Raw genomic sequence first — 13,203 nt, 5'->3', positions numbered from 1 at the left:
CCTTTCATGGCCCTGCGTCAAATTTCTGTGGATCTGAACCTCTGTACTACTGATTAAAATAAAAGTTATCTACTTTAAAGGGTGGAAATGTCTGAAGGTGTTGTATGTGTTCAGCAGAAAGGCAATACTCCTCCTCCCTGAGGTGTGGTGCTTGCAATCACGTCAATACTTAAGTGCTTAAAAAGCCGGAAACTTGTTCAGGAGGGTTAAGCGCACCGCTAGGATCTGTTACAGCGTGGTTATAGAGAATGAGGGCCCCTCCCTTTCTAACTTTCTGTTTCATTCTGTAATCTGCCCGGGTTGGACCATGGTGAGTCAGGATTTTCTCCCCCATCCCCCTTCAGTCCTCTTCATATTGTGCTGATGTTATCAATATCGCTACTGTAAACACAGCAACAATTTCCAGAAACAATGTGCTGGAGAATCTGAGGGGGCTTGTGTCAGAAGACTGATTGGGGGGCAGGCATTTCCAGGCTTTTCATAATGACGCACTGGTAGAGAACAGAATGGTTCGGTCATGATGCAAGAATTTGCTTTGTTCTTGTGCAGACTCACGGTGTCCCATGAGTCCTTGGCTTTTGCATCCCATAATGATTCAATTACTCACAAAAAGTGCTATCTGGGCCTTTCGGACTCACTACACAGACATTGCAATTAGTAAGAGATACTGAATGTGCTGTTGCCGGTGTTGCTTTTTCCAGATTTTTATTTTTTTTTTTATGTGTGAAATCATAAAAGCACAAACTAACCTTCTTAAGGGACAGGTTTAACTGGGAAAGTGAAGAAATAGAGCACATTTTTCAAATGTCAGGGGTACAGGTGTAAAATAGCCCACGGTTACATGCTGTAATTGTTATTGTCGACCACAGCTTTGGTTTTGTCTCCATCACTTTCTGCAGCTCGCAGTCATTCACATGTTTGCTCTCATCGGACGTTTCCTGGGCCTAATGCTGCAACAAAGTGAGAGCCATGCGGCCTTTAATTATTCGGAATTGAATTATTCAGCGCTGCGTTAGCTGTGCATTGTGGGGGGAAGGGGAGGGGGGTGGGAGTGATCTGTCTCTTTATCGATCAGATATGTCCGGCATGGCGGAGCCCCCCCACTCCTGCCTCCTTGCCGGTGCTGATGTTGCCTGAGCGACCCGGAGCCGGGCGAGGTGGGGCGGGTGGGATGGGTGAGGGGGGAGGAAATCTCTCCGCAGTCTCTGCCATTGGTCGGGCTTGCGTGACGTCACCGTCACTGGAACACCAGCATCCCTCTTTGTGAGGCAGCGCGCTGTTGCGGCGGCGCCGGCGCCTCCGTATAAAACCCCCCGGTCAGTTCCTCCCCCAGCTTTCTGCTGGCGACGCACACCTGCGCTTCTCTCCGCGTAACGCAAGAACTCGAGCCGGGGGAAGAATGCGAGAAATCGTTCACATTCAGGCTGGCCAGTGTGGCAATCAAATTGGAGCCAAGGTAAAAGAAAGAAACAAAAAAAAAAAAAGCCGCGTATAGCGCCAAGTAAATATAGTTGGCAAAGTGATCTGAATAATTGCTATGCTTATAGAAAGTTTTCAGATTTCATGCAATTTCCTAAGTTATTACAGCTCAGTCACTTTTACAATGATATTTATCACTGCCTCTTACGTAATTTAGCTCGTGCTTTTGTTCGGCGCAGCTAACAGCGTTTGGTAAGATAAGAACCTTAGTGATTTGCCCATGACCACGGTAAGAATACCACAGTAAGAGCGCTTTAAGGTATGCAGTCGTCTTGTGTGCGTTTGTCCTGCTGCTGTCGCCGGATCGCTGCGCTCGCCGCCGGCCCCGCGGCGTGGACGGGCGCGTGACCACGCCCCGCACTGCGCGGACGCGCGCGCCGCGCGGCTCCGCGAAACGGACGCGTCGGTCGGGCTCCCCGCGAGCGCGAGCGGTCCGCTTCAGCTGACGCGCGCGCTAACGCAGCGGAGGTCAGTGCAGCCGACTGCGTGACGAGCTGGAGCGCAGATCGGCAGATGATTGAGGAGAAGAGGCTGCGGCAGCGGTGCGAGCCACACCCCTAGACTGCGGACAAAAGCTGGGTTCGGCTGCATGTTCCTCCTCACATGTGCTGCTGCTGTTTGCAACATGGGGGAGGGCTGGTGGGGGTGAGGAGGAGGAGGGGGGGCAAGGCTGCAGGGACAAACCCTCATCACTGGCGGAAGAGACCTGCTTGGCTCAGACTCACCTGGGACAAAAGGTCCGGCGTTAGATGCTCTCTCTCACCTCTGCATCCGCTGCCTCGCAGTGTCAGGCGACCTTGACGCGCCCCGCAGCCGCCACGCGCACTAAGGCCAACATCTTCTCTCCAGATAGCAGCTCATTGTCTGACGGCTCGTAGAAGAGCCACTCCCTGCATACCTTCGCGTTCCTTTGTGGCCTGCGGTAAAGCGCGAGGAGTGCAGGCAAGTCATCATTTTGCCAGAAGAGCTCAGGATTTTAGTTGAAGCCTGCTTTTTTGGTGATCGTTGTTACAGTGCCTGCAACTTTTCCTAAAGGAGAGATTTTTGACATTTTTTTTTAAATGATGAAATATCCGAGGGTTTCAGATCCATCCGACACTGCGGTCGGAGGTGGCGTGATTGATGCTCCGTGTCACAAATGCTCCGCCTCCCAGTCCGCTTCTCCTTAAGTTGGTCACAAAGTCCCGACAGACGACAAGTCACAATTAATCAGAATTCATTCATTCAGAATCATTTGTTACAATCAATGTTTTATGTGATTTTGTGATGGGGAGGGGAGACGCTCCGACGTTCATCTAACTGTTCTCACGTGTGTTAGGATAACAGGAAAACATCTAGGAAAAATAAGTAACATATGTGTATATTCCCCCTGTGTTTGGGTCAGCCTGTGCTGTAAAACAAAGCTTTTTTTAGTCTACTCTAGAACAACTTTGATAGATGTTTCCCAGGCCGTACTTGGCACCTGATTTACCATTGTTTGAATCATCCTAGCAGATGCTCAGCGGCTAAGTGATGCTGGCTGAGCGGCCCTGATGACTATTAATAGTGCAATTCCTTCATCTTGACAAATGAAGTAACACTCTTAGGATGAACGCAGCCAGGACGTGGGTGGCGTTGAACATTAAGAGCTTACGTTGCCATTGTTTACTATTGTAAAAAAGTCATTGCAAAACGATCACTTGTTGTTGCATGTTCGTTTAATAAGGAGAAAAGGTACAATGTGGGTGTGGGTGCATTTATTGCTCTTTTCCTGCTCGTAAGGAAGAATATGGACATAAGCCCTGCCCACAGGTCTATTTTAGTTGACTTTTTTGGTCTGATACGTTTTATTTAAATTATTTCCTGACTCACTATATGGTGTTTTGGATAGTAATAGGATTACATTTTTTTTTCCATTAGGCAAATGACAGGCAAGACAGTAGAATTACAATGTGATGAAAGACTGAATTGTCAGAGATTGTAGTGTTTTTATACTTGTCATAAAGAAAGAGATTTTGCAAATAAGCCTCTTTAACACTATCTCCCCTTCGGAGACTTTGTGAATGATTACCACCCCCCCGCACCCCCATGAAAACCCTCCTGCTGATGTCTGAAATGGCTCGGTGCCTATCTGCAGCACAAAGGCGACATGAAAAGAGTGCGGGTCGCATCCGTCTTTGCAGAAAATGCACAGTCATACCCTGTTAGCCAGGACATGCATCCTCACTGTGAAGGGATGTGTGCTGAGCTGTGCTTCTCAAATCCAGCTAAGATGTTACTGGGATGGATGGTCTGGCCGTGTGATGCACAAACCAGGCCAATCTCAGCTGTCACTGAGCCTACTTTAGGGTAATCCTTTGGCGTACTGCAAGAATACAAAGAGCTCTGCCCTTGGTATTTTTCCAGTGAAGGTGCAGACAAGAAAAATATGGCATCTCTGTGCCGTAGTGAGTCAGTGGTCTTCAAGGCTGGGAATATTTGGTGCTAGATATGGAAAATGTGCACATGGAAGGTGAGTCTTTGTGGAAAATCAAGAGGCATTTCCATGAACTTCCTCTTCAGAACCTTTCACTTCGAATGATTATGGTATTACGATTATGCTTAATGTAAAAGTGGCTAGACAGTGGGAATATATCATCGGGTTTTGTCAGCTCTCCCCTTCACCCTGGGGAGAAAGGGGCTGGGGATGACATAATGAGATGACATCATGCTGTCTGCTAGTTGGAAAGGGGTCTTGCGCCATGCGTCTGGCACGTCAATAGATTGTCAGCTGAACGCCAATTCCCCGCTCGCACCCTACCCCCCACCTCACGGTCGCACGCAAATTCAACGAAGACTAACGAATCTGGTTCAAAAATCAAGGATAGAAAGACAAAGCGGTTCGAACTGACATCCTGCCTGATGGGGACAGGAAATGGATGGGAAGAAAATCCCCACAAATCCAGTTTCTTTAGGAGCACCTGCCCCCGTCGGAGAACATCTACCAAAGAAAAGCAGCCCCCGAACGGCTCGCTAATTACCAATTTAGATAGCCAATAGCATCTGCGATGGTGTGTGGGGGAGGCACTGAGATGATAATTAGCATGCTGGTGCATGCGCTGACATCGGTCCCGTGGTGGGGGTGGGGTCGGCGCTTGCCAGCTGGAGGTGGACCTGGAGGGGACCATTGTTCAGCAGAACACAAGCTGTGCTGTAAGGGATGAGGGTGTGGTCTGGACTCCCACTTACAGAGCTGGCAATAGCACACAGGGGCTGTAGGGTCAGTGCATTAATAATTAGACCTCTCTCTAGCGAACGTGATGCCTTGAGTTTTACTCTTTGTGAACTGCCTACATGAAGCGCAATGTAGACGACCGATTTTTGGATCCAATATGCTGCACGTTTGTGCACATCAAATCTCGGTCGGGTATGTAAAGGACTGTCTGTTGCCGAGTTGTTTGTTAGAAACAGGAGACTGTTGCTGAGGAGATGGAAGGTGTTATTCCTTCAACACTTTTGCAACACCTCTTTGTGCTGGCAGAATTTTCACGATGGCATTATGCCCGGTCTGGATTGTCTGTAGATCACAGTCATTCGTCTGGACTCGGTTCTGACCGGAACGTTTTATGGCAGGCCAACGTGGCCGAGAGAATTTGTTCCACGAGACTCTCGGGGTAAACGCGAGTGGACATGATGAGAGTTGAAGGGTCATCCTCGGGGAAATGGGTCTCGGCGGGACATGGGCGTGGTCGCTTCCCCTCCTCCTTCCGGCGAGCCTTGATCCGAGCTCCAAGTCCCTCGCCGTACGGCGCAGTCTGCGTAGGGAGTTCACGGTGTGCTAGAGGTCATGGATCACGGCCCAGGTTAAATTACCAGTTTGGGTCAGAAGGTGCAGAGGATTTTTTTCCAAAAAAAAAAAAAAAAAATCTACTGGCTGCCTATTGTGGACTTGTTGCTCACAGAGTCTCAGACAAGCTGGCTCAGAAACCCAGTGCCGGCAGACACAAAAGAGACCAAAGAGAAAAACAGACAATGGAAATGCGCAGAAGATAAGTAACAAAAAAAAAAAAAACAGGAAGGGCTGCCAGTCACGGCTTTTGCTGGCTTTGAGAAAGAGGCCTTTTGGATCTTGCGGAAGAAGCCTCTGTGCGCGGCTCCGAGACCGGTCGACGGGCAGCCGTGAGCGCTCATAATGAATCGGCAAGGAAGCCTTTGCGAGGATCTCGCTGTGTGTCGAGTCATACCTTTCTGATTAAATACATTCGGAGCACTTTTCTGCTTTTCGGATTCAGTTCAACAACAAATCTCTTACAAGCACTAACATATTGACACCTGACAACCCAAACTGAGCCATGTGCCGTTTTACCGCATTATTCAAAATGACACCGAGTTGATGCGGAGGGAGTTTTAATTCACCAGCCTAATTTCTGTGCTGTTGCGAGCATCTCAATCTGTTCTCATTTTGCCCGAAAATCAGAGAAAATTACACCTAAAACTGAGGAAAGGCAAACCTAGTGATAACGCCTGTCCATCAGATGTAAGTGTATCGGTGGAATCCATATGAGTGAATGGCACCGATGCCTTTTATTGTTGAAATGTTTGCATCTTTGCATGGAGGTATGCACACTCGGATCCAGCGGGTGTGTGTGTGTGTGCGTGCGTGCGCAGCTGCAGTCCCAAAATGCTATCATTGTGGTTACAGTTCTGGGAGGTGATCAGCGACGAGCATGGCATCGACCCAACCGGGAACTACGTGGGAGACTCCGACCTGCAGCTGGAAAGGATCAGTGTCTACTACAATGAGGCATCATGTGAGTCACAGTGTTGACACAAAAAAAAAAAAGCCTTTCGCACACACTGCTCTACCCGGTGCGGACGTCTGCGAGGAGTTTCCTGCTGGAAATCCGTCTTTTAAAAAAAAAACATTACTTTAAAAGGCAACTTCTGGCCGCGCACATTACCGCACGTTACGCTAGGGAAACATCGCCGCAGCGTCTCGGATTATGTCTCGTTAATCCCACGTAAACTAATTTGCTTTATGACCAGTAATAGTCGTGCGGCGTCCTAATCAGTCGGTCGAGGCAGATATGAAACGAGTCAGATTAATTGTGCGATTAATTACGGAAATGCAGTCGCCGATGAGATTTGTTTCCTATCTTCAACCGCATTTCTTCCAGCCTCCAAGTATGTGCCCAGAGCCATTCTAGTGGACCTGGAACCTGGGACCATGGACAGCGTTCGCTCCGGTGCCTTCGGCCACCTGTTCAGACCGGACAACTTCATCTTTGGTCAGTGGAACTTGGTCTATCGCACCCCAGAGGGCAAGAAGGAGAGTAGTCAGCTGCTGGTGGGGTGGGGTGGGGGGGTGGGGGGGGCTCCTTACAACCTTGGAAAGCCTATTTCCAACATCCAAATTAGCTTTCCTCCTTACTATGTTCCACTTAGGAAACTTTTCCTTCAGCTCATCTCCAATGTCTTCTGTGGTCACCAAATGGCCTTTTAATAATTAATGCTGCTGCCTGGGAACGATCCATCTGGGTAGACAGCACTGTGACATTTGCTTCTCGTGCAGCTTTCCCCCTAGGGCCCCAAAATGTTAATATTTCCCCCACACTCATCACTGCTGCCTTCTGAATGGAAAATGTTTGTGGCCGATTCTCTGAATATTTCATAGATGCCGGATTCTCTTTTTAAAGTACGGCACGTCCATCGCTACGGAAACGCTGCCGGTTAGCGACGTGAGCCCGGGAGGGCGCGGTCGGCCGACCTTGGGGCCGCGTCCGTCCTCGGCTGCGCCGGCGCCCGGCTCGGGGGCGGAGCCGCAGGCCCGGAGAGATCGATGACCTTTATTTGAGCAGTCAGGCAGCTCGTGGCAGCGCATAAACCGGGCAAATTCTCTACTGAGGTCTCGGTCAGAAACGGACAGCGATGAAGATGCCAGTTATGTTCCCTGGGGTTTCCCACTTTTTGTACATTGTTTGTTAATGTGGCGCAGGCTGTGTCTTACGGTAGAAAGCCGGAGATGTGGTCAACGATCTCGGTATTAAACAAGACCGTGTTCTTTTTATTGACTGCCAGTTACAGGTAATCGGACGTAGGCAAGTATTTCTTGCCTTTAATCGCTAATATGCAGTCGGACTCGAAGATTAATTTGAGAGGAAATTTTTGAACAAATCTGTTCCTTCGAGTAAATGTCTCCATTCGGCGGAGCTTATGGGCCAGGTTGTATCGGAGCATCTCCGAGGCCCTTCCTCGTCTCGAGGCGAAGCTTTGCCGCGGGTTCCCGATGCTTTGAGGTCGGACGACGAGCGGAGCTGTCGCTGTGTTCCCGCAGGTCAGAGCGGAGCCGGGAACAACTGGGCCAAGGGCCACTACACAGAGGGCGCCGAGCTGGTGGACTCCGTTCTGGATGTGGTGAGGAAGGAGTGCGAGAACTGCGACTGCCTGCAGGGCTTCCAGCTCACGCACTCGCTGGGCGGCGGCACGGGCTCCGGCATGGGCACCTTGTTGATCAGCAAAGTGCGTGAGGAATACCCCGATCGCATCATGAACACGTTCAGCGTGGTGCCTTCCCCCAAGGTGTCGGACACCGTGGTGGAGCCCTACAACGCTACCCTGTCCATCCACCAGCTGGTGGAGAACACGGACGAGACCTACTGCATCGACAACGAGGCGCTCTACGACATCTGCTTCCGCACGCTCAAGCTGGCCACGCCCACCTACGGGGACCTCAACCACCTGGTGTCGGCCACCATGAGCGGCGTGACCACGTCCTTGCGCTTCCCGGGCCAGCTGAACGCGGACCTGCGCAAGCTGGCCGTCAACATGGTGCCCTTCCCCCGCCTGCACTTCTTCATGCCTGGCTTTGCCCCCCTGACAGCCAGGGGCAGCCAGCAGTACCGTGCTCTCACCGTGCCGGAGCTCACTCAGCAGATGTTCGACGCCAAGAACATGATGGCTGCCTGCGATCCGCGTCACGGCCGCTACCTCACCGTGGCCACCGTCTTCCGTGGCCGCATGTCCATGAAGGAGGTGGACGAGCAGATGCTGGCCATCCAGAGCAAGAACAGCAGCTACTTCGTGGAGTGGATCCCCAACAACGTCAAGGTGGCCGTGTGCGACATTCCGCCTCGCGGCCTCAAGATGTCCTCCACCTTCATCGGCAACAGCACGGCCATCCAGGAGCTGTTCAAGCGCATCTCGGAGCAGTTCACCGCCATGTTCCGCCGCAAGGCCTTCTTGCACTGGTACACTGGCGAGGGGATGGACGAGATGGAGTTCACCGAGGCCGAGAGCAACATGAACGACCTGGTGTCCGAGTACCAGCAGTACCAGGACGCCACAGCTGAGGAGGAAGGGGAGATGTATGAAGACGATGACGAGGAGTCGGAAGCGCAGGGGCAAAAGTGAACACTTGATTAAAAATTTAAAAAAAAAAAAAAAAAAAAAAAAAAATCGATGCTGAAGTCAGCGAACCGGTCGTAATCTCTGTGTTCTCCATGCGGGCCCAGTGTGGCCCACCTGCCTCTCCCCACTCTCCTCTCCTTTCCTCTCCTCTCTTCTCCTCTCCTCTAGGTCTCTACCTCCTCGTTGCTGTTAGTTTGTCTCTGCTAATTGTTAGCGCCAGTTACTAGTTAATTTACTGTACTGTTGCATCTTGATATTTCTCGATCATCTAGGAATTTCCCTGACTACTCAAGAGAAAAAGTGGAAAATAAAGAATTTCAAAAAAGAATCGATGAGTTTTAGCTGCTTTCAGTTCATTTCTTCTAACAGTATCACGGACATTTTCGTATTTTATTCCTAACCTCATTTTCACGTTTATTTCTGGGGAATATTTCATAAAGCCGCTGCTGTCGTTGTGACGGGATGCATTGTGCCGGAGTGTATTGCAGGCTTTTGGGAATGTAACCTACTTTATTAATTATTATTAAGTTATTACATTTTCTTCCCTTTCCTTTGCACTGGGTATCAGACAGTCGGTTAATGGCATTTTATTCAGAATGCATTCGTGGCAAAAGTGAAGATCACACACTTTATGGGGGACAGTCGAACTTGTGTTACCGTCCCCAAGAGTAAGTGACCTAGATGGAGGATAAAAATACCAGCAATCACGAAGGACGGCGCACACCTCCAGCAGCGCGTCAAGATGGGAAACCGCTTTGGCCGGAAGGGAGAACTTTCTCGGGAGTCTCGCCGCTCTCCTCGGAGCCGGGGACGAGGCGGATCGCATGACGGCACCGCAGCAATTTGCAAAGCTTAAAGAGAACCTCCCGCAAACAAAGCCAGCCTTTATAAGAGTAACGGCAAGAGGGCACAGCTCTTCGAAGATGATAGCCTTTAGATGATAGCCCCAAAAATGCCTTCGGTTACGGTCCACCTCTTTGCTGTATGCGATCGTTCTTTAGGGGACACAATAGTCCCTTTGACTAGCTGCTTTCAGTGGCCTTAAGTCCTATGTATTTTCCTTCCTTCTAAGTATGAATTAATTGTTATTTTATAACTCATTTCAGTAATGACATTTCCAGTTGCTGCAATCTTAGTATAGTTAAAAATTCTATATTATCACACACACACACACACACACACACACACACTCATGCTAAATGGCAGCACTTAACCCTGTGAGTCTTAGTTGGCAAGCTCATGCATTATATATAACTTTTCATTGCTTGCACTTTGATCTCAGCCCACGGGACACTTAAGCGTCATTGAGACTGAGACACTGGGCAAACATGAGGATGTGGTTTAACGAGCCCGTTTTCCTCTCTTGTACAGGAGCCATTGAACCATGCTGCGGTGCTGGAGCTGTATGGCTGTAAGGTGACATCATTGCACCACCCATCCCAGGTGCTGGCAGCTGGTAGTGTAGTGATTAGGGTTGCTGCCTGGAGATCCAAAGGTCATAGGTCTGATACCCACCTCTGGTGCTCACAGCCTTGAGCAAGGTACTTACCCTCAGTTGCTCCAGTAAAATTACCCAGCTGTATAAATGGGTAAATAACTGTAAGCATGTAAGTTGCTTTGGAGAAAAGCATCAGCTAAATGAATAGATGTATCTGATTTAAAAGTGCAAACAAATGATGGAGAAAAAGAGCAGAGGGCCACTATGTCTGGGCCCTGGACTTCATGTATCTTATTCCCTGTGCTAAAGTCCCTGCTTTCTGGTTATATTATACAGCATATAGGGGGTGCGGTGGCGCAGTGGGTTTGGCCGGGTCCTGCTCTCTGGTGGGTCTGGGGTTCGAATCCTGCTTGGGGTGCCTTGCGATGGACTGGCGTCCCGTCCTGGGTGTGTCCCCTCCCCCTCTAGCCTTGCGCCCTGTGTTGCAGGGTTAGGCTCCGGCTTGCTGCGACCCCCACTTGGGACAAGCAGCTTCAGCCTGTGTGTGCATGTGCGTGCGTGTGTACGTACAGCATGCTCATCAGGATGTTCACCTACTGTCTATTTAGACTCTAACTGACAGCTGGTGCCTTGGTACATCTTGATCTAATAGAAATTTCAGTTATAACTAAGGGCACCTTCCCTACAACTGAAGTAATAAGAAATGAGTTCAGTAGTAGAGCGGCATAAGTGTGACATGAGTATGAAATAAGTTTCTTCAGGGTTTTTTCTGCCCTGATCCATCCCCAGCGATGGCAGAACAGTTTAAGCTTTGGTGACGCCGTGACAATGAAGCCAACGCCCCGTGGTTCCGGAGAGCAGCTGCGGACGACTCCCCTCGCGCCGCTCCATTACTGAAGGGGCTCTTTAACACTCCTCTGTCCACGCAAGACAAAAGACATCCAGCTCCCACAGGGAGAGGTGCCATCTGGACTCCAGAAGGACAGGAAACAGGAATGATGGACAGGAAAGGAAAAGAACAGGGGAGGTTCCTGAAAAAGCTTCTTTGAAATGGTGGATAAGCTGAATAAAAATGAAGAATGACAACGACCACTCCCAGGTTAGAGCTCAGATGACTATGCTACAAATCCATGCTGTGGTTCGAGAAGGTCTGTGGAACTCATGAGAGGTTCCAAAGAGAGGAAAAGACACAGGACCCCAGCAATGCTCATGGTGGCCCATGATTGTCACGTGGAAAGGAGAGGGATGCCTTGCATCGGCAGATGCTCCCGCAGGCTCTGTCTGTGTCCGCCTCTACGGTGTGATCAGCAGCTTCCTATAGTCCTGCACACCCCTTTCACAGATAGGTTGGAAAATCACCGATGGGCGAAATTAAATCACAGCAACGTATGAGGGCTGCAGGACAACAGAGGCAAAAATCACAGAAATGTTCACAGCCATCAGTGGAGAAAAACAAAAATTCAGACGAATTTCTGTTTTACATGCTTTTTAATGGAAATGATGACATTAATATCATTGGCTACTGGGGTGGACAAAATAACAGAAACACCACATGAAAAAGGAGTTTAACTTTGAACTGTACCGTATTGCATTTTTCTCCTCGAATATGTTCTATTTTGCTGTGTATTTCTAATACATTTTTATTATATTTCTATGTTATTCCGCATTTTTAGATCACTATATTTTTATCTTACTTGATTTATTCTATCCTATTTTTATCATTATATATTCTTCATAGGGGGTGCGGTAGCGCAGTGGTTTGGACCGGGTCCTGCTCTCTGGTGGGTCTGGGGTTCGAGTCCCACTTGGGGTGCCTTGCGATGGACTGGCGTCCCGCCCTGGGTGTGTCCCTTCCCCCTCCAGCCTTACGCCCTGTGCTGCCGGATTAGGCTCTGGCTCCCCGCGACCCCATAGGGACAAGCGGTTTAGACAGTGTGTGTATATTCTTCATATTTCTGTAGTATGTTTCTAATTTCTACTTTATTTGTACTGCCTTATTTTTATTATCTCTACTATCAGTCTGTATTACGGACAGTCGGACAAGCATTTCACTGCACGTCGTACTAAGTATGGTTGTGTATGTGACAAATAAAATTTGAATTTGAAATGGAAATAACTAAATCACAATTATAAACTGCCGATTAGCAATATGTGTCAGCTATAAAATAGGTGTGACAGTTAGTACTTTGATATGTGAGTTTTAAAAGCAACATGAAGCAACTAACAGAGCTCCAAAGAGGTCAGGTGGTTGAACTGCGGGTGCATCAGTTGCAAAAACTACAGAAATATTTCAGGTGTCAAAGGAAACAGTCTCAAAAATGATGATTTCATACTCAAACATGGACAAGCTGCAGACCCAAGTAGAAACTCATCAATAGACACTTCACAGGATAGTTGCTAAATGCCCCAAAGGTACAGCCTCAAAAATTACGACAGAACTGAATTAGTACCTCTGCGACCAGTCGCGATAGAAACTGTATGTTGTGAGCTTCACAAAGCTGGAATTTGTGGAAGGGATACCATTCCAGGACTGCTTATATCTGAAACCAAAGCCAAAAGATGCACAATCTGGTGTAAGAAGTACAAATGCTGTACTCCTGAACAATGGGAAAAGGTAATATTGTCTGATGAGTCATCTTTCGCCCTATTTCTATATCTGGACAAGTTAGTTTGGAAAAATCCGAAGGATGCCTTTAGCCCATAATGTCTTTTGCCAGCTCTTAAACATGGTGGTGGATTTGTAATAACATAGACTGCCATCTCGTGGGAGTCATTAGGTGCAACGATTGCTTCGTCCAACAAACATGAGGCCATTTTACAGCACCGGATGCACCCTATAACGCAAACACTTTCCTCATAAAATTTCCATATTCCAGGATGATACTGCCCCCACACACAACAATACACAAATTCAAGCGCGG

At 48.8% G+C, this 13,203-nt stretch overlaps 1 protein-coding gene across 1 annotated transcript; it reads left to right on the top strand.

Annotated features, from left to right (window-relative positions):
* Positions 1–1,325: 1,325 nt before the first annotated feature.
* LOC108941114 (tubulin beta-3 chain) lies at positions 1,326–8,892 on the top strand. The gene is made up of 4 exons (XM_018763645.2): positions 1,326–1,456; positions 6,140–6,248; positions 6,615–6,725; positions 7,772–8,892. The coding sequence occupies exons 1-4, from the start codon at positions 1,400–1,402 to the stop codon at positions 8,845–8,847; spliced, it is 1,353 nt and encodes a 450-aa protein (XP_018619161.1). The 5' UTR covers positions 1,326–1,399; the 3' UTR covers positions 8,848–8,892.
* Positions 8,893–13,203: the final 4,311 nt, after the last annotated feature.

This window comes from Scleropages formosus, chromosome 11, assembly GCF_900964775.1.
Source record: "Scleropages formosus chromosome 11, fSclFor1.1, whole genome shotgun sequence".
Taxonomy (NCBI): domain Eukaryota; kingdom Metazoa; phylum Chordata; class Actinopteri; order Osteoglossiformes; family Osteoglossidae; genus Scleropages; species Scleropages formosus.
Note: the sequence above shows the minus strand (reverse complement) of the source record. Positions and strands in the feature narration are given on the sequence as shown.